The 25,104-nt window shown below is 46.2% G+C and overlaps 1 protein-coding gene across 5 annotated transcripts in view; it reads left to right on the top strand.

Annotated features, from left to right (window-relative positions):
* The window catches only part of LOC137643560 (uncharacterized), an 81,800-nt gene that overhangs the window by 3,874 nt on the left and 52,822 nt on the right, over positions 1–25,104 (top strand). For 4 of the 5 annotated variants that reach the window (XM_068376293.1, XM_068376291.1, XM_068376290.1 and 1 more), the window contains exons 2-4: positions 5,930–6,086; positions 8,302–8,432; positions 24,823–24,948. In XM_068376293.1, the coding sequence (XP_068232394.1) occupies positions 5,940–6,086; positions 8,302–8,432; positions 24,823–24,948 (404 nt within the window). In that variant the 5' untranslated portion in view covers positions 5,930–5,939. The remainder of the gene's footprint in view (positions 1–5,929; positions 6,087–8,301; positions 8,433–24,822; positions 24,949–25,104) is intronic. The other variant, XM_068376294.1, reaches the window with a different exon arrangement.

The raw sequence follows: 25,104 nt of genomic DNA, 5'->3' as shown, positions 1-25,104 counted from the left end.
ATTAGTGCGTGAGGGTACTTTTGTGCGCGCCAGTCGTCCTCCCAGTCCGGGACCTCTTGCAAGCTCCCAAGCCCAGGGGAGAAGCAATGTCGAAGGGCATAAGGGTTCAGCAGGCCTTGATCGGCGCACAGAAGTATTCTCGGTGGTTGTGGGCGTGTCTTACCGAGACCGTCACTCCCACCCGCAGACGATTGAGCCCTTATTTTGCTCGTCTGCAGAAGAGATTAGGGGAGAAAATAAAAGCAGAGTAACGCTGGTCTCAGGTCTCAAGACTTCTTAAACGTTAAGTCCAGACCTATGCCAGACGTACGAAGTTAAAGTTCACAACCCGAATGCATCCATACAGTCACAACTTTCGGTCTTGATGCGTGAGTGTCGGGCTGAGAGTGTTGCACCTCCTCCTCCGCCTACACTCCCTCCACCTGTTCTCGCTCCGCCTGTGCTCGCCCAGCCTGCACCTGCTCCGCCTGTGCTCGCCCAGCCTGCACCTGCTCCGCCTGTGCTCGCCCAGCCTGCACCTGCTCCGCCTGGTTGCAGCACCATATGCCAGGCGTACGATGTTGTGAACTCTACTACAGTCCATGCAAGCACAGCTTTCGGACTTGATGAGTGAGTGTCGGGCTGAGAGTGTTGCTCCTCCGCCTCCGCCTACACTCCCTCCTCCTACACTCGCTCCGCCTGATCACAGTACCATCTGCCAGGCGTACGATGTTGTGGACTCTACTACAGTCCATGCAAGCACAGCTTTCGGACTTGATGAGTGAGTGTCGGGCTGAGAGTGTTGCTCCTCCGCCTCCGCCTACACTCCCTCCTCCTACACTCGCTCCGCCTGATCACAGTACCATCTGCCAGGCGTATGATGTTGTGGACTCTACTACAGTCCATGCAAGCACAGCTTTCGGACTTGATGCGTGAGTGTCGGGCTGAGAGTGTTGCTCCTCCGCCTCCGCCTACACTCCCTCCACCTACACTCGCTCCGCCTGATCGCAGTACCACCTGCCAGCAGTTCCACCTGCCAGGCGTACGATGTTGAGACACGTGCTGAGTTTGCTGTTCCCTGTGGTGTTCAGCCTCCGCCTTTCTTAAGGCAACCTTTACATTGGGATCAAGAGGATTATACCTCTCTTCCTCCGCCTCCACTTGCTGCTCCACCAGTGATGCAACACTCGGTTGAGGTACAACAACCTCTCCCGTCCATGAGTCAGTTTCCTCAGCTCTTGCTGCAGCGAGCTCAACCCTCCATAAGGCAAGCACCACAACACCTTAGCCTTGCGCCTCAGGAGCCTCAGCTTGCGAGACATTTACCTTGTTCTGCGCAGCCTCTTCCTCATCGCGCTCCGCTCACACCACAGGAACTGGAACTTGCTACTCCGCTTCCGCCAACCGCTCAGCAAGCGCAACCCTTGGGTTCAACCACTCATGCTAGGAGTCAGCCTCCTCCACCCATGCGCCTTCCTTCTGCTTGTCTTTTATTCAGCCTTTGCAGACTGAGCCTCAGGTGTTCCCTCATCGGAGTCTTGAAGAGGAAACCACACTATTGTTGTTCCAGCTCGTTCTGACTCTGCTGTTCAGCATACCATGGTTTAAACCCCATGCAAGCATGCATAAAGCACTCTAGCACTGGTCATGGAATTTCTGAGAAATGTTAAACGCCATGCACACGCTCTGCTTTCCTTTCAACAACATGCTCTGCATACAGCATGCTCTGCATTCAGCATGCTCTGCATACAACATGCTCTACATACAGCATGCTCTGCATACAGCATACTCTGCATACATCATGCTCTGCATACCTTACCGCATGCTTCTCAACACATCTTGGGTTGTTGCCAACTCACTAGACTGTCAAGCAGTTTCATAACGTTGCCTTCTAGTCTGCTGCTTTGCACCAGTGAACCCTCACTCAGAGAACTTAGCTTTTCTAGGATAAGGTCCCTGTAGATGAGAAAGTTCTTTTCTCCCTCCTTCTGATATTCCCTTGAGGACTCTGTCATTTGGAGGGAGCCTTTAGCTGCATAACCTCTTATGGACTTTTATTTAAGCATAACATGCTTACAGGGAAGGTAATGGTTACACTTCAGCCGCTAATCCCGTCTGTTTCCACACCTGCTCCCATAGACCTTGAGCTGTGTTGCATGACATGCAGTCCAAGCTTAGTCCTTGTTAGAGGATTTTTTGTTTACGGAGTCAATGTGTCACGGGGAAGACGTTCAACAACCAACAGAAGGGACTTGTTGTGACGCAGTGCGGCAACCTCAGCAACCCGTTAAGGAGTTGTCTGTACGACCCAGACAGTCTAGACAGATTCGGGTTGTCACTGTACTTCCTCGCTTGCCCATGATTGACGGTTTACAGACTGTGCAGCAGTATCATGATCTTGTGTCCGGCTCCGTCAGACGACTGGCTTTTAAGAGCTCCCTCAAGTCGTCGCTGTCTGGAGATTTTCAAATGGACTATGGATCTGACCAAGGAACTGGGCCTCCTGGTCAATTTTGAGGAGTCTCAGCTCGTTCCATCCCAGACCATTGTCTCCTTGGGTATGGATCTTCAGAGTCGAGCTTTTCGGACTTGTCCGTCGGCCCCAAAGGATCTTCCAAGCCCTAGAATGCATCCAGAGCATGCTGAGAAGGAACCGATGCTTAGTCAGGCAGTGGATGAGTCTAACAGGGACACTTTCATCGCTGGCCCTGTTCATCGAGTTAGGGAGACTCCACCTCCCCCCCCTTCAGTATCATCTAGCTGCTCACTGGATAAAGGACATGACGCTAGAGACGGGCTCAGTTCCTGTTTCCGAAGAGATGAGGTCTTCTCTAACGTGGTGGAAGAACAGCATTCTTCTCAAGGAAGGTCTACCTTTGGCTGTTCAGACCTCCGACCACCGTCTCTTCTCGGACGCATCGGACACGGGCTGGGGTGCGACACTGGACGGACAGGAATGCTCGGGAACATGGAATCAGGAGCAAAGGACACTTCACATCTATTGCAAGGAGTTGTTGGCAGTTCATTTGGCCTTGATAAACTTCAAGTCCCTCCAGCTTAACAAGGTGGTGGAGGTGAACTCCGACTACACCACAGCCTTGGCTTACATCTCCAAGCAGGGAGGGACTCATTCGAGGAAGTTGTTCGAGATCGCAAGGGACCTCCTCATTTGGTCAAAAGATCGAAAGCTCACGCTGGTAACGAGGCTCATTCAGGGCGATATGAATGTCATGGCAGATCGCCTCAGCCGGAAGGGTCAGGTCTTCCCCACAGAGTGGACCCTTCACAAGAATGTTTGCAGCAGACTTTGGGCCCTGTGGGGTCAGCCAACCATAGATCTATTCGCTACCTCGATGACCAAGAGGCTCCTCTTGTATTGTTCTCCGATTCCAGACCCAGCAGCAGTTCGCGTGGATGCCTTTCTGCTGGATTGGTCCCATCTCAACCTGTATGCATTCCCGCCGTTCAAGATTGTCAACAGGGTACTTCAGAAGTTCGCCTCTCACAAAGGGACACGGCTGACGTTGGTTGCTCCCCTCTGGCCCGCGAGAGAATGGTTCACTGAGGTACTGCAATGGCTGGTCGACGTTCCCAGGACTCTTCCTCCTAGAGTGGACCTTCTGCGTCAACCTCACGTAAAGAAGGTACACCCAACCTCCACGCTCTTCGTCTGACTGCCTTCAGACTATCGAAAGACTCTCAAGAGCTAGAGGCTTTTCGAAGGAGGCAGCCAGAGCGATTGCCAGAGCAAGGACGACATCCACTCTCAGAGTCTATCAGTCTTAATGGGAAGTCTTCCGAAGCTGGTGCAAGGCCAATGCAGTTTTCCTCAACCAGTACCAATGTAACCCAGATTGCTGACTTCCTGTTACATCTAAGGAACGTAAGATCCCTATCAGCTCCTACGATCAAGGGTTACAGAAGTTTGTTGGCAGCGGTTTTCCGCCACAGAGGCTTGGATCTTTCCTCCAACAAAGATCTACAGGACCTCCTTAGGTCTTTTGAGACCTCAAAGGAACGTCGGTTGTCCACTCCAGGCTGGAATCTAGACGTGGTCCTAAGGTTCCTAATGTCATCAGGATTTGAACCGCTCCAATCAGCCTCTTTTAAGGACCTCACATTAAAAACTCTTTTCCTCGTGTGCTTAGCAACAGGTAAAAGAGTAAGTGAGATCCACGCCTTCAGCAGGAACATAGGTTTCACATCTGAAACGGCTACATGTTCCTTGCAGCTCAGTTTTTTGGCTAAAAACGAGCTTCCTTCCCGTCCTTGGCCTAAGTCGTTCGAGATCCCAAGCCTGTCCAACATGGTGGGGAACGAACTGGAGAGAGTACTTTGCCCAGTTAGAGCTCTTAAGTACTATCTAAGAAGGTCAAAACCATTACGAGGACAATCAGAAGCCTTATGGTGTGCTATCAAGAAGCCTTCTCTACCAATGTCTAAGAACTCAGTTTCTTACTACATCAGGCTTCTGATTAGAGAAGCAAATTCTCATCTGAAGGAAGAAGACCTTGCTTTGCTGAAGGTAAGGACACATGAAGTGAGAGCTGTGGCTACTTCAGTGGCCTTCAAACAGAACCGTTCTCTGCAGAGTGTTATGGATGCAACCTATTGGAGAAACAAGTCAGTGTTCGCATCATTCTATCTCAAAGATGTCCAGTCTCTTTACGAGTACTGCTACACCCTGGGTCCATTCGTAGCAACGAATGCAGTAGTAGGCGAGGGCTCAGCCACTACATTCCCATAATCCCATAACTTTTTAACCTTTCTCTTGAATACTTTTTATGGGTTGTACGGTCGGCTAAGAAGCCTTCCACATCCTTGTTGATTTGGCGGGTGGTCAATTCTTTCTTGAGAAGCGCCAAGGTTAAAGGTTGTGATGAGGTCCTTTAGTATGGGTTGCAGCCCTGTATACTTTAGCACCTTTGAGTTGATTCAGCCTCCCAAGAGGAACGCTGCGCTCAGTAAGGAAGACGATCTTATTAAAGGCAGAGTAACGGTTCAAGTCGACTTCCTTACCAGGTACTTATTATTTCATTGTTATTGTGGATAACTGATTATATGAAATATGGGATACTTAGCTATCCTTTAATCTTGTACACTGGTTTTCACCCACCCCCCTGGGTGTGAATCAGCTACATGATTATCGGGTAAGTTTAATATTGAAAAATGTTATTTTTATTAATAAAATAAATTTTTGAATATACTTACCCGATAATCATGATTTAATCGACCCTCCCTTCCTCCCCATAGAGAACCAGTGGACCGAGGAATAATTGAGGAGGTGTCAACAAGAAGTACTTGAGTACCTGGCCACAGGTGGCGCTGGTAAATACACCCCCTTCTAGTATTGTGATAGCTGGCGTATCCCTCCATAGAATTCTGTCGGGCAACCGAGTTGACAGCTACATGATTATCGGGTAAGTATATTCAAAAATTTATTTTATTAATAAAAATAACATGTTTTACTCGTTTGTCCTCCAACGGAGGCTGAACAAGCAGAAACAATGTCAAGTCAAAGGCCAGTTTAATAAGGCTAACAGTAGAGATGAAACGTCTGCTTTTAGCAAGCCAAAATAAAAAAGTGGCTTGTTTTGGGAACTGCGTGTGTGAGCGGGGTGGTTGGTCCTAACCCCTGCTAACTAGCGGTGGGTAGTTAGGCCTACACCTCGCTAAAAGTCTATTGACTGGTTTTAGATGTCGCTGAAATATATTTCCATAGTAAAGAGCTGAAAGGTTTGTACAGTATTTGGTGCCGGGACAAAACTATCTTACAGTTCAGTATCTCCTAGCATTTATCTCACTTACAGATAGAGTTTATCATTACAGATGACAGATTAAAAATAATTTAGAATGATGGTTTGTATGCTGTAGAAAAAGTCTATTAATAATGTAAATGGTTTTATGTTTTTATGCAACCTGTATTTAGTTTCTTTCTTAATCATAACAGGTATATAGCTATGAAAGACATCATTAGGGGAATATTTCCTCTTGGGAGCCAAAATCTGCATAACCTTCAGTTATATCATAAACAAAGCTTCTCTCCAGTTTCCACATCATTGATCATTGGAAGACCACAATCAAACAAGACTGCAATGCTTATGCAGGTAATATAGCCAGTGTTATTTTAGAAAAGGAAGTCTGAATTCTGTAACAATGGTTGCATATTTTTTTCAAGAGTTTAGTTGGATTGTTTCATATTAATCTGCCGCTGTATATGTAAAATGATAAGTGACGATAATTATGTGTAGTACTTACTAGAACACCTGTAATACCAGCAATACTTTTTGTTCCTACATGAATTCAAACGATCGTGCCCTCATGTCAGTCTCCTAGACTCTCCCTTTTGACTTCAGCTACTAGCAGTACTGTATACACATACTCTTACTGCCTCTCAAATTTTAGCTGTTTTAATCCTTTTGCTTTCACATTTTAGATAATTGGATAAGTGTGGAGACACAGTTGTGTTTGGATAAACCTGGAAAAATTAATAAGGTGTACAATACAGTACAAGGATGACCTGCATAAATAGGACAGGTTTATTTGCAAACTGCTATTGATCTCATCTTTGTGAATGTTCGCATCATCCTCTTGTTATGTGAGGCTATACAATGACAATGACAGCCTAAACCTAAAGAAGTTTGTCTTCCATGAGCATCGCTGATACGCCATGGAGAGGAGAAGGTTTTTTACCACTGCCAGAACTTCTAAAGATCATTCCTGCTTCTTTTTTGGTGATGCTGAACAGTGTGGCACCTGATTTTGTTGGTGCGGCTTTTGAAGAGTCCCCTGTGGTCTCATCCTCCGTGGGAGCATCATCGTTGGTTTCCAAGACCTTGACCCGGAAGAAGGCTGGCAAGAAGAATAATGTGCACTTCCCTTCTTCTAGTTCATCATCATCCTCTTCCTGTTACTTTTAAGAAGTTATATAAAAAGTTGGGGGAGACTGATTGACAGGAAACACATATGACTCTGGGTGATTTCTCCCCTCTCAAGTGTGAGAAATGGTATGGTACTAAGAGCCAAGTTACACCAGGAAGTTCTATTACTATGTGATACGGGGTCTTACACTCTTGCTATCGGTGCTTGATCTTATACCGAACCAATTACACACTGTCAGTTGGAATGAAGGGCCCAGCCCCTCTTTCCTTCCCCTTTTCCTGGGTGCTAAACCAATCTGTATTATCTTATGAGAGGGAGAGAAGCAATGTGGTATCTCAGTACATGATACGGGGCCTTACACTTTTGCTATCAGTGCTTGGTGTTGTTCCAAATCAAGCACGCTATGTCAGTATGGCCGTCCTTCATCCATTCCTTCCAATGGACAATTGAGGTAAACCTCTCTCTCTCTCCTTAGGGATACTTCGGTTCTAAAGAGAGAGATATTTGCTCGTGGTGGGGTAAGTTACGAGGCATTCCTTCATGAATCATGTGAGCATCATGAGAACTATGATCATTGGTCTCCACGTGGTTGGTCCTAGCGTGATTAATAACCACCTCGTCGGTCATTGCGTTTTCATTCTTGATGCAACCCTCGGGGCCACAGGTAACGCTCCATATCCTATGTAGGGATATAGGTTTTCTCGTGCCTGATTACCAGTTAGTCCTCTCGTGCCTGATTACTAGTTAGTTCTCTCATGCCTGATTACCAGTTACTCATGGCATGGGCCTAACCTAATGCTTGTGTCATCATATTCATTTTCAGACGGTTAGGGGATGGCAAGAATCGTCACCTTCACTCTTGTACAGAACAGACGCTGTGGCATTTCAGGGGAAAGATAATACCAGCCACAGTCTCCTATTATAGGACGATGGTTTGTATCTGTGTAGGAACAAGCCACAAATTTTAAAAGTAATTTATATTTTTCCTTACTACAGTGTACAGACATGAATTCTTTAAGTTACTGTACACTTCTGCATTTACCTCCCTGCTGATTAAAAGGTTTGACTGCCATATTCCAGCCTTTGCTCTTATCCATCTCTTATAGTAATTGACTCAGGTTTGTGTAGTTAGGAAAAATACAAATTATCTAAAAAAAAAAGAAAATCACATTTCTTTAAAAAAATTCTGATATTCAATTTTGATATTCTCAGTTGTTTGAGTTAACTGCAGTAGTTTACATAGACCTAATCTTGTAGCCAACATCATTATGATGATGGTAATTGCCAATAAGTGTATAGTGTATTACCATATGATTTTTTCTCTAATCTCATTTTGTTTGAGTGTTTTAAGATCAATGAGGAAAAGCTCTTATGATAATTTGGCTATGAATCTTTAAAAGTTAATTATTGAGTTTATACAAATTTTGCATTCTTTTCCAGGCAGCTATAAGTGAGGGAGCAAGTGGTAAGCAAGTCCTTTTCATAGCGCCTAGTAAAATAACAAATTTGCCACTCAGTGTACATGGGATGTTACCACCTACATCTTCTACCATGAAAAATATTCATATGTTGTAAGTTGATTTGAAGGATATATATTTTAGATTTTAAGTTATGTGCCATATATAAGAATAACTAATTGTTTTAGCGCAAATACAAACCATTGTGTTTTACATAAGATGGATTATAAGTGAAGCTGGAGAATAGTTATTGAATTTTTATAACGAGGTGTAAACAGGTGGCTAGTAGTTACAGTGTACCTGCCGGGAAGCTCCGCCCCAGTGCTTGCTCACTGAGCACTCAATCTGATTTCAGCCGTCAGTGAGAGCATACATTCTTTCAGTGGCTGGAGTTGTTTGCTTATTGATTTTTTCTTTTCTCTCTCCAGCATGTTTATGATTGTTTGTTGCTGGGAGCACATCTACAGTTATGCAAACTTGGCTTTAACTCTTGGACACTTGGTGATATACGAGAGCCAGATATGTGCTCATTTATAACATGCACTACAACAGTGCTCTTAACATTAGTGTGGTCAGTACTTATCAAGACCAGCCTTTGGTCTCGTGTTCACCTATGGCATACACAACAGCAATTCGCTCCCACACTGACGTGCCTAACATAGGCACATACAGTTTTAGAGGAATGCATGATTTTATGGATCCACGCACTCTACAGTAAGGAGACAACTTATGTTTCCCAATGCGCATACCCTCAAGCCCACACTCATGATCTTGACCTAAGGAATGGAACAGATTTTGTTCAGATCCCGGGTCACAGGATATGCCAGACGCTAAGATGTTTCCAATTAACTTTTCTCCCCTACCTGTAAAGTTTCATGCCTCAGAGAAAGTAAGGATCTTTGGTCGGTACTGAAGAACCGATCCCACATGCCAGAAAGGATTCTCGAGCTTTTTATATCTCCAAAAGATACAGTATATCCTTACGTCCTGAATTTGTGTGCACGATTACAGGCACAGGTTCAATTATCACGAAGCGAGGATATCAGAGAAGCTCATTTGAAGCTATTGCCTTTTGCAGACCAAGAAGGAGAACTGACGAAAAACATACCAGGGCGCTATTTGACAGGCATTCAACTTTTATTTAATGGGTTTTGAGCAGAGGAAACTTCAACCTTCAGACGCTTATTGTTGAGGTCATTTACTCCTGGGAAATAAACCAGCACCCCTCACTCCTATTGGCTACCTCCAAGCACATCTCTCTCTCTCTCTCTCTCTCTCTCTCTCTCTCTCTCTCTCTCTCTCTCTCTCTCTCTCTCTCTCTCTCTCTCTCTCTCTCTCAAAAATGGGAGGGGTGCTCTGTCTGAAAAGGTTGAGATTGTTGCCTTCTATCCTCCCGAGAGAAGTTGTTTGTTGACTGGGGCAGCTTGGTTTGGAGGTATGATGCTGATTTCTTCACAAGTTGTATTGTGAAATGTTGCTGGTCCTGTTAAAAGGTCAGAGCCTTATAGTTGAAGGTTCTCCCCTTTCTTGGGAGGGACCAAAAGCTTTTTCTCTAGTTCTGTGGTAGTGAAGTATTAGCTGTGTGGGAATTAGCCTTAGCTTTACCTACTAAGAATTGAGGAATAGGAATTCACATAGAGGATAGCTGTAGAGGAATTCTATCAAACTCGGCCAAATCATGGCATTTTGATCTCAAAATTTGCTTTCACAAAGTACTGTAAAGCCTCTTAAGTAAGCTTGCTCAACAATTGCTAGAGCTGCTCTGGGAATCTAAGATCACCCAACAGCCTCCACTTCCATAGAAGACAGGACCAACACTAGACTAAGGATAGTTTGCCAGGCACCAAACTGCTGTCCTAAGATACTCTGGAATGGATGAAACTGTCTCCCAGTTGGAGTATGCCCGTGCAAGCCTCTCATTTCTTTGGGAGAAAGACCTCACGAAATCCCTTACGCTCAGTAAATCCTTCAAATTCTTTTGGATTGACCCATTAGAAGGGGATGCATATTTTAGGTAAGGAGGAATCCACTTTTAGCAACATCGCTCTCATAGAACCCAAATCCATCTTTACTATTTTGGTCTAGAAGGGAATGTTTTAGCCTGGTACTATCATTCCGTTCACAAATGAATCTACTAGACTGTAATCGAGAGACATTTCCAACATCTGAGACTGCTTCTGTAAGATTGTTAAGAGCAGTCTTGTTTATCAATGTTAAAAGCTCTGTTAAGAGTAGTCTTGTTTATCAACGGTAAAACCTCTGGGATTAAGCTGGGAACAAATTCTAGAGGATGGGTTTTTTATATGCTAACATGATTAAGGAAATGTAGCATAGTTCTTGAATTCCATATCATCGAAGGGAATATTGTAGCTCCTAGTTTGAAAGGAGAAAATAGAATTCTCTTTCAAACCTGCTGTAGTATGAACCCTATGTAGGCAGAGAAAGCAATTTATACATTCCCAAGCCCTTTCTCCAGAGGCACAGCACACAATATGGTAATGGCAGCGGGCATGGGGCCATCTTGGGAAGGTTAGCTTACTGCACCCAACTTGGTTTCTTATAACTTTGATTTCACTCATCTGTAATAGAAACTCCTAAATAAAAATGATTATTAGGGATCTCCTTAAGGACACAAGGTTACCTTCCTCTATCTCCAGGGTATCATATACAGTGGAACCTCTACACACGAACGTATCTACATCCGAATTTTCCAACATCCGAAGTAAAATTCGAGCTAATTTTTGACTCTACACCCGAATTTTATTTCGACACACGAAGTAAACATTACGCCATTGAGTGTCGAGTGCTCAGTTCTCTATTCTTGTGTGTATCATGTGGTTGTCCTCTGTTTGGTCTGTTATTAACAGTGCTTACTTTCTTCCTTTTCTCATATTTCCTTTTTGATTTTACCTATAAACTCCAAAATCAAACCAAACAAGACCCCAACGGCGGAGCTTCCCAGCACCGGCGGAAGAGGGCAATGCCTGTCGGGCAGGCAACAAGGCGGGCCTTGACATAACAAGAACCCGGCAGCCCGATGCAACCAACATCGGAGAAGCCGCCTGTCTCATATGTCTTGAGCCGCGGTGAAAATGATGTGGGCCAAGTGTGTGTGCGTGGCCGTTGCAAAGCCACGACCACCCAAAACAATATACCTAGCTACTGGCATTCTGTCGTTTCCTCCACCCTTCTTCATCTCTTTCTCACCATCATCATCATCACCACCACCAGCAAGTCCTGAGGCGACAGCACTGTGGGTGAAGGGGGCAGGCCTGGATAGCTGGAAGCCCTTAGCCCACGACTGCACTCAGGCGGCGAGTCTAAGATTCAGTCGCTCTCTGGTGACGGTGCCGTGACACCAGAGTTCGGCAGCTGGACTCGTGACTGGGCTGGCCTATTGAGGACACCGCAGCCCACCCCACATGGGGAGGCCCCTAGAAAAGGTGGGGTAAACATCGGACACGGCAAACCTGTCTGGTCAGCTCACCGCGGCTGGCGGACATCCCACTAATGCGGTCGAAATAACAAGAAAAAAAATATTAACCTTAGGTGCGTGGAACACCCGCACCCTTCAAGACGTGACGAACACCAACCGCCCGGAACGACGTACAGCCCTCGTCTGCAAGGAGCTAGCCCGCTTCAATGTTGATGTGGCGGCTCTTAGTGAGACCAGACTACCCGAAGAGGGCAACATCAGGGAAGCTGGAACAGGCTACACCATCTTCTGGAAAGGCAAGGCCCTAGAGGAGCCTCGCATCCACGGTGTCGGCTTCGCCATCCGTTCCCAGCTAGTGCAGCAGCACAACCTCGCTCCCAAGGCCATCAGTGAGCGCCTGATGACTGTCCGCATCCCCATCACGCGGGACAGACATCTCACCCTGATCTCTGTCTACGCCCCGACTATGACCTCAACCGATGATAACAAAGCTGCCTTCTACACCCAGCTTGACCGCACCATCCAGGCAGTGGCCGCCAATGACAAGCTCGTTGTGCTTGGCGACTTTAATGCCCGAGTAGGCAAAGACCATCGCCTGTGGGAGGGAATCATCGGCTGCCATGGCATTGGAAATTGCAACGCCAATGGCCAACTCCTACTGGGTCTGTGTGCAGAACACCAACTTGTGGTAACCAACACCATCTTCCAGTTACCAAAGCGACAAAAGACCACATGGAGACACCCACGGTCTAAACACTGGCACACCCTGGACTACGTCCTAACCAGAGCCAGAGACCGAGGAGACGTCCGCATCACCCGATCCATGCCCGGAGCGGACGACTGCTGGACGGACCACAGACTCCTCATCTCCCGACTCTCCGTGACGACCCTACGACCACCCAGAAGGGCACCTGACAGCGTACCACACCAACGCTTTGATTGTAGTAAGCTCCGCAACCCACAGGTGGCACAGAACTACAAGGAGGCCTGCGAACAATACCTCGCAGACCCTGTGGGTCAGGCCACTGTCGAGTACCACTGGACCACCCTCAGAAACGCCATGGCCCGTGCCGCGGAGGAAACACTAGGCTTCACCACCAAGAAACGGCAGGATTGGTTTGATGAGAATGATGCTACCATCTCTCTTCTCATTGAAACCAAACGACAAGCACGCCTGACTTTGGAAAACCAACCAACAGCAGCTAACAAATGTGCTCACAAGGTGGCTGAAGCTGGTTGCCAAAGAGGTATCCGTGAAGCCCAGAACACCTGGTGGCAAAGAAAAGCTGCAGAAATACAGAGTTTCGCTGACCAACGTGACCTGCGCAGCTTCTATGCAGCAACAAAAGAAATATTCGGTCCCACACGGTCATCAGTGGGCAGCCTAAAGGACGCGGATGGGGCCACGACCATCACCGACAGCGAGGGCATCCTGGCCAGGTGGAGGTCTCACTTTGAGAACCTCCTCAATGACCAAGCAGACACCCCAGACGATCTCCTGCGAATGACCCCGCAGCATCCTGTCCGTCACTGGATGGCACTACCACCCTCCATCCATGACTTCAACAAGGCCCTGCAGCGCATGAAGCCCGGCAAAGCCCCAGGCCCAGACAACATCCCGTTGGAGCTCCTCACTCACGGTGGCCCCGGCTTGAGGAACCGTTTGATGCTCCTTATACTGAAAATATGGGAGACCAAGACCCCCCCCCAGTGACTTCCGCGATGCAAACATCACTACCATCTTCAAGAAGGGAGACAGGGAGAACTGTAACAACTACCGGGGAATATCACTACTAAGCATCGCGAGTAAGATTTTCGCTCGGATTCTCCTTGACCGCCTCCTTATTCTCGCAGAAGACGTCTTGCCAGAGTCCCAGTGCGGCTTTCGACCTTCCCGCGGGACCATAGACATGATCTTCTGTGCGCGACAACTACAAGAGAAGAGCCTCGAACAACAGCAGCCCATAATGTTCAATCTTCTGGAATTTGAAAAAGGCCTTCGACAAAGTACCTCGACCTGCCATGTGGGCTGTCCTCAAAAGATATGGCTGCCCACCCGATTTTGTCAAGCTGGTGCGTGCCCTCCATGACGGAATGGTTGGGAGAGTCTGCCACCAGAACTCTCTTTCAGACCCATTCCCCATCAACGGCGGCCTGAAGCAGGGCTGTGTTCTGGCCCCGACGTGTTTCTCGCTATACACCGCAGCAATGCTCAACGAGATTCCCCCAGACACACCCTCAGTCGACCTACGTTTCCGCATGGATGGAGGCGCTTTCAACCTCGCTAGACTCCGCGCCAGAACCAAGACCACCTTGTGTGCAGTGCGAGAACTGCAGTATGCTGACGACAATGCCACCCCAGGTCAGACGGCAGAGGACCTGCAGTCGTTAGCTGATGCATACAACTCTGCCTACGAACGCTTTGGCATGCAAGTCAACTCAGACAAAACCAAGACCCTCGTCCAACATCCACCAGGACTGATGCTCCCCAACTTCAATACCACAGTGAATGACCAACCGTTAGAACAGGTGGACCAGTTCTCCTACCTAGGGAGCATCCTAACATCAGCTCCCACAAGCAAAAAGGACGTGGAGAACAGGATCAGGGCAGCCCACTCTGCCTTTGGCTGACTCAACCGCCGCGTATTTAACAACCACGCACTGACAATGACCACCAAAATAATGGTGTTCAGGGCAGTAGTCCTCTCCACGCTCCTGTATGCATGTGAAACATGGACGCTATATAGTAACGATCTTAAAAACCTAGAACGCTTCCAACAAATGAAACTAAGGTAGATCTTGAAAATCCCCTGGGAGAGCCACACCACCAACATTGAAGTCTTAGAACGTGCCTCGCTGTCCAGCGTGGAGGCCACCATCATCCGCCACCGCCTCCGCTGGCTAGGACACGTGCATAGGATGGAGCCATCTAGGCTCCCAAAGAAAATATTCTACGGAGAACTGACCCAGGGCACCAGACCACGAGGAGCCCCGAAAATGCGCTATAAAGACCAACTAAAGCGCACCCTGGCTCTAACTGACATCGATCCTTCCTCATGGGAAGAAACAGCCAGGGACAGGAAAACCTGGAGGAGTACAGTACACCATGGCACCGTGGACTTCGAGGAGAGGAGGAGACAAAATGAGGAGGCTAGGAGGAGAAGAAGGAGAGAGCGATTAGAACAGCCCCGCCCACCACCTACCCTCCCTTGTGAACACTGTCCGCGACTCTTCCACCACAGACTAGGACTTAACAGCCACATCAGGCATAAGCACCCACCCCATAGAAAGGAGGCTGATGGCTAACAACAGAACCCAATACTCGGACACGAGTGGGCGCCGACGACGATAATCATGGTGCCTAAGAAGCTAAGTTTCAGTACAGGAAGAACGCAATTCTTTCATTAGAATTGAAGCAAGAAATTATAGAAAAACATGAGAGCAGTGTGCATGTGAGTGATACTGTATGGCTAAACAATATGGCTGGAATAGGCCTATTATCTCGAGGATCATCAAGGTGAAGGCAGCCATTAAAGCAAATAACCATCGAAGGGGATCACCATTATTACAAGACATCTTAGCAATACCCTGGAAGAGATAGAACGCTTTTTGTTGATAGGGATAAAGGACAAAGAGATTGTTGGCAACGATCATTTGTGAGAAGGGCTAGCGTGATGAACAGAAAGAAAGAAAAAGTGAAGCAAAGAAAACCATGATAGCATTAACAAGCTCTTTTAAATAAGACTTCTCTCTTTTTCTGTTTCTCTCTAAACATAGCATTAACATGTTCTTTAAATAAAATCTCTCTCTCTCTCTCTCTCTCTCTCTCTCTCTCTCTCTCTCTCTCTCTCTCTCTCTCTCTCTCTCTCTCTCTCTCTTCTTCGCTGTTATAGTGTTAGATACGTCTAATATTTTTTTTCCGAGAGAGAGAGAGAGAGAGAGAGAGAGAGAGAGAGAGAGAGATTAAACAAAAATGTGTTTAGAGTACATATGATTTTTAACAGCGTCAACGAGTTGAAAAACAATTAAATGTAACTAAAAAAGTAATAACAGCTAATCTGAATTCCTTTATTAACTAAAACAGGAATTGCTGCGCTGTAAGAGAGACGGTCGGGGAGGAGGTAGAGATGGTGACTGCGATAACATACCGTAACTCGTCACTGAAAGTGATGAAAATAAAAAATCAAAAGAAAATAAATTTAAAAAATATGAAATATAAAAATAAAAATAAAATAAATAAGCTAAGTTAGATTAAAATTTCCGTAGTGTAAGTTACGGTATGTTATCGCAGTCACCATCTCTACCTCCTCGCCGATCGTGTCTCCTCGTGCGTGTGTGTGTGTTTGCGCATACACACACGAGTGTGTTTGTATCAATATTTGTTTTAGTTAATAAAGAAATTCAGATTCGCTGATATTGTTTTTTTAGTTACATTTAACTGTCTTTCAACTCGTTAACGCTGTTAAAAATCATATGTACACAACACATTTTTGTTTAATCTCTCATTTTTGTTTAATCTCTCATTTTTGTTTAATCTCTCATTTTTGTTTAATCTCTCTCTCTCTCTCTCTCAGAAAAAAATAATAGACGTCTCTAACACTAACAGTGAAGAAGAACAAGAGAGAGAGAGAGAGAGAGAGAGAGAGAGAGAGAGAGAGAGAGAGAGAGAGAGAGAGAGAGAATTTATTTAAAGAACATGTTAACACCATGTCTACCTTCTCGCCGATCGTCCGTCTCCGGCGTAGCAAATCCTAAACCTGCGTTGGCCTGTCTCTAAGGTAAAGTGCCAATAAAACACATTTTTTATTTATTATTTCTTTATAATTATCTTTTTTACATGCTTCTTACATATTATGCAGTAATGTTTTTGTAATGTGTAATTATATGTAGCCATTTATTAAGGATTTATTATGGGTTTTTAGGCTGAGGAACGAATTAAATGAATTACCATGTATTCTTATGGGAAAATTCGTTTTTCAATAGTAATCTTACCCGATGATCATGTAGCTGTCAACTCCGTTGCCCGACAGAAATCTAAGGTCGGGATACGCCAGCGATCGCTATACAGGTGGGGGTGTACACAACAGCGCCATCTGTGAGTAGGTACTCAAGTACTTCTTGTCAACAAGAACTCAATTTTTCCTCTGTCGTGCCACCGGCAATACCTACTTGGATACGCTGTTGATTCTGGAGTTGTTTTTCACGATTTTGGTGATGTATTCGCTCTAGATTTTAGCCTTCGCTATTCAGGAAGCTTTATCATTAGCTTAGCAAGCTTTTGGAATTAATTTGGATTAATTGTTAACGAACTTTGCTAGGTTTTGGAATCCCCCCTTGACTATTTCTACAATTCAAGATGTCTGACCAGTCTCAAGTCCCTAAGTACAGGCAGTGTAGTGTTAGGGCTTGTACTAGGCATCTTCCGAAGGCCTCCATAGATCCTCACACCGTTTGTTCCAATTGTAGGGGTAAATCCTGTCAATTGGAAGATCGATGTGAGGAATGCGCTGGGCTTTCGGAATTCAATTTTAACCAATTCCTTAAAAATGCACGTAGGCTAGAGAAGGATAGAATCAGGAGGAGTTCTTCTCGCTCTGTGGATTTTTCCTCTCCCCATGCCCCTCAACCTTTTCCTTCCCCTGTAGTGGTGACTCCCGACCCTGCTACTAGTGCTCAACCATCCATGGCGGATATGATGCGTGCCATTCAGGCTCTCGGTGACAGAGTGGAGTCATTGGCTAATGACCGTAATCAGCTTTTGGCAGATGTCAAAGAGCTGAAAGCGAAAAGTGCAGTGGGAAGTGTTGTTAGTGCAAGTGAAGTGAAAAGTGTCAGTGTCAGTGTTGCGCATGAGGGTACATCTGTTCGTGCCAGTCGTCCTCCCAGTCCGGGACCTCTTGCAAGCTCCCAAGCCCAGGGGAGAAGCAATGTCGAAGGACCAAAGGTTTCGGCAGGCCTTGATCAGCGTACGGATGTACCCTCAGTGGTTGCGGATGTATCTGTCAGAGATCGTCCCATCCACAAACAGACGAATGAGCCCTATCATTCCTCGTCTGTGGAAGAAGTTTCAAGGAGGAAACGATGGACCAAGGTCTCACGACCTCTCAAGCGTAAGGTCCCTTCCGAGCGAGTCCAACGGCCCAGGTGTAGCCACTGGGTCAGTTCCGACTCGCCGCAGTCTTCCGATGACTGCACACCTCCCAAGAGAGGTAGAGTGGTTCCACAACAGGCTACTGCTCCGTCTGTTGCTGCTCCAACCACGGTAGACCCTAAGTGGTCCATGCTGCAGACTATGCAGTCTCAGCTTGCTGCATTCATGCAAGAGTATCATGCTGAGAAGGTTGACACTGCACCTGTTAACCTACAACCTGCCACGGTTGTGCGCTCAGCAGATACTGCGGCTGCCTGCTCCCACACTCCACCTGTGAGAGCTCCACCACCGATGCGCAGTCCACCCTGCCAGACGCATGTTCTTGCTGCACCATCCGTTGACATGCGGGAGCTACCGCATCAGCAGTGGGAAGGTGCTGTAGAGCTGCCGTGTTCCGACACTATGCGGCATGCTCCGCAACCCACGGCAACCCCTCCCACGCACCAGCACTCTGCTTTTGTTGTTGCCAGCTCGCAGACTGACCAGCAGCGGCATGATGTTGGATCCGCAGCAGCTACGCATGCACCCGTGCTGCCGGATTCAGCCGTTCAGCTTTCTGCTCCACCTTTGCCACTTCCTACTCAGCTTTCGGATGATGGAGTATCGGATGACGAAGCTGCACATTTAGATGAACCGCACTCCGACTTTGAAGGGCCCAAGTCTACGCCTCCCTCCTTAGACTTTCGTAAAGTCCTTGCCTTGTTCAGGGACTTGTATCCAGAACAGTTTGTGTCTGCAACCCCTCGCTCTCCTCCCTCCGAGTTTGCTCTGGGCATGCAGTCTGCTGCTCCTGCCTTCACCAAGCTTGTCCTCGCACGCTCTTCCAAGAGAGCTTTGAGGGTTATGGGAGAGTGGTTGCAGTCCAAGAAGCAACTGGGAAAGACTGCTTTCATCTTTCCGCCTACCAAGCTTGCTTCCAAGTCGAGCGTCTGGTATGCCACGGGAGAGGAACCCGGCTTGGGAGTTCCTGCCTCTGCCCAGGGCGACTTCTCAAGTCTGGTTGACTCTCCCCGCAGGCTGGCTATGAGACGATCGAAGATCTGCTGGTCCTTTTCTGACATGAATCATCTGTTGAAGGGAGTCTTTCGTGCTTTTGAGATCTTCAACTTCCTCGATTGGTGTTTGGGAGCGTTAAGCAGAAAGACTTCCCCTTCGGATAAGGACTCTGCCATGCTGATCATGTCTAGCATGGACTAAGCCATTCGGGATGGGTCTGGTGAACTTGCGGCTTCGTACGTGTCGGGAGTGCTTAAGAAGAGAGAACATCTTTGCTCCTTCTTGTCGTCTGGTATCACTCCTTTCCAGAAGTCGGAGTTGTTGTTTGCTCCTCTCTCCAAGTGTCTGTTTCCAGAAGAGCTGATCAAGGGGATGGCTGCCTCGCTTATCCAGAAGGATACCCATGATCTGATGGCTTCTTCCGCACGTAAGGCTAAAACCTTACCTTCCGTGCCTAGACCTTTCCGTCCTGCAGCAGTAGACACACCAGCAACTAGGTTCATCCCGCCCTTTCGTGGCAGAACCTCCAGCAGAGGAGGAACCCGTGCCGACAGTCACCGTGGCAAATCCAAGAAGGGTTCCAAGTCCGCAAAAGGCAGGATCTGACTGCCTTCCTCTCCAGACAGCAGTGGGAGCCAGACTCAAGAACTTCTGGCAAGCTTGGGAGAGCAGAGGTGCAGACGCTCAGTCTGTGAAGTGGCTAAAGGAGGGGTACAGAATTCCGTTCTGCCGCAGTCCCCCTCTAGCTACATCTCCCATCAACCTCTCTCCCAACTACAAGGAGAAGGACAAGAGGCTAGCGTTGCAACAAGAGGTGTCGCTCTTGCTACAAAACGGAGCGGTAGTCATAGTCCGGGACCATCAATCCCCGGGCTTCTACAACCGTCTCTTCCTGGTAGCGAAGAAGACAGGAGGTTGGAGACCGGTGCTGGACGTCAGTGCTCTCAATGCTTTTGTCACCAAGCAGACGTTCACGATGGAGACGACGAAGTCGGTCCTAGCATCGGTCAGGAAGGAGGACTGGATGGTCTCGTTAGACCTGAAAGACGCATACTTTCACGTCCCCATCCATCCAGACTCCCAACGTTTCCTAAGGTTCGTCTTTGGAAAGGTTGTGTACCAGTTCCAAGCCCTGTGCTTTGGCCTAAGCACGGCACCTCTTGTGTTTACCAGACTGATGAGGAATATTGCCAAATTCCTTCACTTGGCAGACATCAGAGCCTCCCTCTATTTGGACGACTGGCTTTTAAGAGCTCCGTCAAGTCGTCGCTGTCTGGAGAATCTCAGATGGACTATGGATCTGACCAAGGAATTGGGCCTCCTGGTCAATATAGAGAAGTCCCAACTCGTCCCATCCCAGACCATTGTCTATCCAGGTAGGGAGATTCAGAGTCGAGCTTTTCGGGCTTTTCCGTCGGCCCCAAGGATCAATCAAGCCCTAGAATGCATCCAGAGCATGCTGAGAAGGAACCGATGTTCAGTCAGGCAGTGGATGAGTCTAACAGGGACACTTTCATCGCTGGCCCAGTTCATCGAGTTAGGGAGACTCCACCTCCGCCCCCTTCAGTATCATCTAGCTGCTCACTGGAGAAAGGACATGACGCTAGAGGCGGTCTCAGTGCCTGTTTCCGAAGAGATGAGGTCTACACTGACGTGGTGGAAGAACAGCATTCTTCTCAAGGAAGGTCTACCATTGGCTGTTCAGACCCCCGACCACCGTCTCTTCTCGGACGCATCGGACACGGGCTGGGGTGCGACACTGGACGGACAGGAATGCTCGGGCACGTGGAATCAGGAGCAAAGGACACTTCACATCAATTGCAAGGAGCTGTTGGCAGTTCATCTGGCCTTGATAAACTTCAAGTCCCTCCAGCTAAACAAGGTGGTGGAGGTGAACTCCGACAACACCACAGCCTTGGCTTACATCTCCAAGCAAGGAGGGACTCATTCGAGGAAGTTGTTCGAGATCGCAAGGGACCTCCTCATTTGGTCAAAAGATCGAAAGCTTTCGCTGGTAACGAGGTTCATTCAGGGCGACATGAATGTCATGGCAGATCGCCTCAGCCGGAAGGGTCAGGTCATCCCCACAGAGTGGACCCTTCACAAGAATGTTTGCAGCAGACTATGGGCCCTGTGGGGTCAGCCCACCATAGATCTATTCGCTACCTCGATGACCAAGAGGCTCCCGATGTATTGTTCTCCGATTCCAGACCCAGCAGCAATTCACGTGAATGCCTTTCTGCTGGATTGGTCCCATCTAGACCTGTATGCGTTCCCTCCATTCAAGATTGTCAACAGGGTACTTCAGAAGTTCGCCTCTCACGAAGGGACACGGTTGACGTTGGTTGCTCCCCTCTGGCCTGCGAGAGAATGGTTCACCGAGGTACTGCAATGGCTAGTGGACGTTTCCAGGACTCTTCCTCTAAGAGTGGACCTTCTGCGTCAGCCTCACGTAAAGAAGGTACACCCAAGCCTCCACGCTCTTCGTCTGACTGCCTTCAGACTATCGAAAGACTCTCAAGAGCTAGAGGCTTTTCGAAGGAGGCAGCCAGAGCGATTGCCAGAGCAAGGAGGACATCCACTCTCAGAGTCTATCAGTCAAAATGGGAAGTCTTCCGAAGCTGGTGCAAGGCGAATGCAGTTTCCTCAACCAGTACCTCTGTAACACAGATAGCTGACTTTCTGTTACATCTAAGGAATGTAAGATCCCTATCAGCTCCTACGATCAAGGGTTACAGGAGTATGTTGGCAGCGGTCTTCCGCCACAGAGGCTTGGATCTTTCCACCAACAAAGATCTACAGGACCTCCTTAGGTCTTTTGAGACCTCAAAGGAACGTCGGTTGTCCACACCAGGCTGGAACCTAGACGTGGTTTTAAGGTTCCTGATGTCATCAAGATTCGAACCGCTTCAATCAGCCTCTTTTAAGGATCTCACGTTAAAGACTCTTTTCCTCGTTTGCTTAGCAACAGCTAAAAGAGTCAGTGAGATCCATGCCTTCAGCAGGAACATAGGTTTTACATCTGAAACGGCTACATGTTCCTTGCAGCTCGGTTTTTTGGCTAAAAACGAGCTTCCTTCCCGTCCTTGGCCCAAGTCGTTCGAGATCCCAAGCCTGTCCAACTTGGTGGGGAACGAACTAGAGAGAGTACTTTGCCCAGTAAGAGCTCTTAAGTACTATTTAAGACGGACAAAGCCATTACGAGGACAATCAGAAGCTTTATGGTGTTCTATCAAGAAGCCTGCTCTACCGATGTCTAAGAACGCAGTTTCTTACTACATCAGGCTTCTGATTAGAGAGGCACATTCTCATCTGAAGGAAGAAGACCTTGCTTTGCTGAAGGTAAGGACACATGAAGTTAGAGCTGTCGCTACTTCAGTGGCCTTCAAACAGAACCGTTCTCTGCAGAGTGTTATGGATGCAACCTATTGGAGAAGCAAGTCAGTGTTCGCATCATTCTATCTCAAAGATGTCCAGTCTCTTTACGAGAACTGCTACACCCTGGGACCATTCGTAGCAGCGAGTGCAGTAGTAGGTGAGGGCTCAGCCACTACATTCCCATAATCCCATAACCTTTTTAATCTTTCTCTTGAAATACTTTTTATTGTTGTTTTTTGGGTTGTACGGAAGGCTAAGAAGCCTTCCGCATCCTGGTTGATTTGGGGGGTGGTCAAATTCTTTCTTGAGAAGCGCCTAGATTAGAGGTTGTGATGAGGTCGTTTAGTATGGGTTGCAGCCCTTCATACTTCAGCACCTAGGAGTCGTTCAGCATCCTAAGGGGACCGCTAGGCTCAGTAAGGAAGACGTACTTAAAAAAGGCAGAGTAATAGTTCAAGTCGACTTCCTTACCAGGTACTTATTTATTTTATGTTTGTTATTTTGAATAACTGCTAAAATGAAATACGGGATACTTAGCTTCTAATGTTAACATGTATGCTGGTCTCCACCCACCACCCTGGGTGTGAATCAGCTACATGATCATCGGGTAAGATTAATATTGAAAAATGTTATTTTCATTAGTAAAATAAATTTTTGAATATACTTACCCGATGATCATGAATTTAAGGACCCTCCCTTCCTCCCCATAGAGAACCAGTGGACCGAGGAGAAAATTGAGTTCTTGTTGACAAGAAGTACTTGAGTACCTACTCACAGATGGCGCTGTTGTGTACACCCCCACCTGTATAGCGATCGCTGGCGTATCCCGACCTTAGATTTCTGTCGGGCAACGGAGTTGACAGCTACATGATCATCGAGTAAGTATATTCAAAAATTTATTTTACTAATGAAAATAACATTTCTACATCCGAACATTTTCTACATCCGAAGTTGGTTCTGGAACGGATTAAATTCGTATGTAGAGGTACCACTGTACAGTAATTAATTGGTATTAAGTTCGACGATAAAATAATTAAGACTAGGATCTAAGTAAAACATAAAATTCTGTCATTTGATTTAGTGGCCATTTTGGATTTTCAATTGGCCAATCACCCAAATTTTGTTTGTATGTATCATTAATATTAAAGCTATTAAAATGATTATTGATTATTATTGTTATTATTATTATTATTGTTATTATTATTATTATTGTTATTATTATTATTATTGTTATTATTATTATTATTGTTATCATTATTATTATTATTATTAAAATCATTATTAATTAGAATTATTATGAGGAGATTAATTTTATTGAATAAACCTTAGTCAAACTCTACAGATGGAAGAGTAGGGGATGTAGCCAAAACTAGTAATTATCTTTCCCTAACTACATAGCAGTTTAAACTCATGATTTAATAAAGTTGATGAGTAAGAAAAGATAATAGCGAGAATACAAAGAAATAAAACTCTGGGATGCCTGAAACCTTCTTCTGTGGATTGGATGTAGTGTTATAGCAGCCAGAAGATAATATCCTTTAGAGTTAATAATTGGGTGTCTAGAATTCATGAAGATCAGAAATAAGGGTTCTTTATAAGTGCTGTAGCTGTATTAGAATAAAAAAATATTGAACTTGTTTTTACAATTGAAAATAACAAAGATAAGATAGATAGATACTGTAATAAAGCAATATATTTTTTTAATATAGTAAGCAAAACAACATTTGCAATAACCTGATATTTATTTCATATGAAACCAATGTATTTGTTAACCCTTTTACCCCCAAGCTATTTGGAACTTTCCAACCCTTAACCCCCAGGCGTTATCGTTTTCAAGCGCATTTTGCTATATGTTTTTTTTAAATTGCTCTAACAGCCTTAATTTTCATCATAGAGAGGTCAGGTTGGTCTCATTCTTTTGGAAAATGCCTGAAGTTTCTCATAAAGTTATAAAAAATATGAAAAAAAGGGAGATAGCAGTTTTTTGCAAGGACTTACCAGTACGTCCATGGGGCTAAAGGGATGAGTTTTGTGAAACGTACCGGTACGTCCATGGGGCTAAAGGGATGAGTTTTGTGAAACGTACCGGTACGTCCATGAGGCTAAAGGGAGGAGTTTTTTTAAACGTACCGGTACGTCCATGGGGCTAAAGGGATGAGTTTTGTGAAACGTACCAGTATGTCCATGGGGCTAAAGGGAGGAGTTTTGTGAAACGCACCAGTACGTCCTTGGGGCTAGAGGGAGGAGTTTTGTGAAACGGACCGGTACGTCCATGGGCTAAAGGGAGGAGTTTTGTGAAACGTACCAGTACGTCCATTGGGGGTAAAAGGATTAACTTTTCTAGCTGGAAACCATAGGCATGGGATTCAGTTTAGGCCGACCCTAGGGCAAAATTTAATAAAATTTGACTTACAAACAGCTTCTAGGAACCCATTAAAGTTTATAGGTCGAGGACCTAATCTAAAACTTGGAGATCAATATTATTGCAAAATCACAGGTGTAATTCATTGCTTACGATTCTATTTTATTCTTATCTTTACAAGGTACGCAACATCAACAATTGAGCTTCAAGGATACTTGGCTTCATTACATTTGATGCCTCGAGGGGATCTTCCTTCACTAATTGTTGTAGATGATCTGCAAAGTTATGTCCCCATTAATTATATAGAGTAAGTAAAAGATTTGAGATGTTAGTTTTAATTTATCATCGATATCATACAGGATATCAAATGGTTGGAGAATAAAAATATCTCGGCTGAATCCCTCGTCAGGCTGGGAGGAGCTGAGAGAGGAAAGGTCCTATTTTGTTCCTTTGTTTGATGTAT

Source organism: Palaemon carinicauda, chromosome 7 (genome assembly GCF_036898095.1).
Source record: "Palaemon carinicauda isolate YSFRI2023 chromosome 7, ASM3689809v2, whole genome shotgun sequence".
NCBI classification, from domain to species: domain Eukaryota; kingdom Metazoa; phylum Arthropoda; class Malacostraca; order Decapoda; family Palaemonidae; genus Palaemon; species Palaemon carinicauda.
Note: the sequence above shows the minus strand (reverse complement) of the source record. Positions and strands in the feature narration are given on the sequence as shown.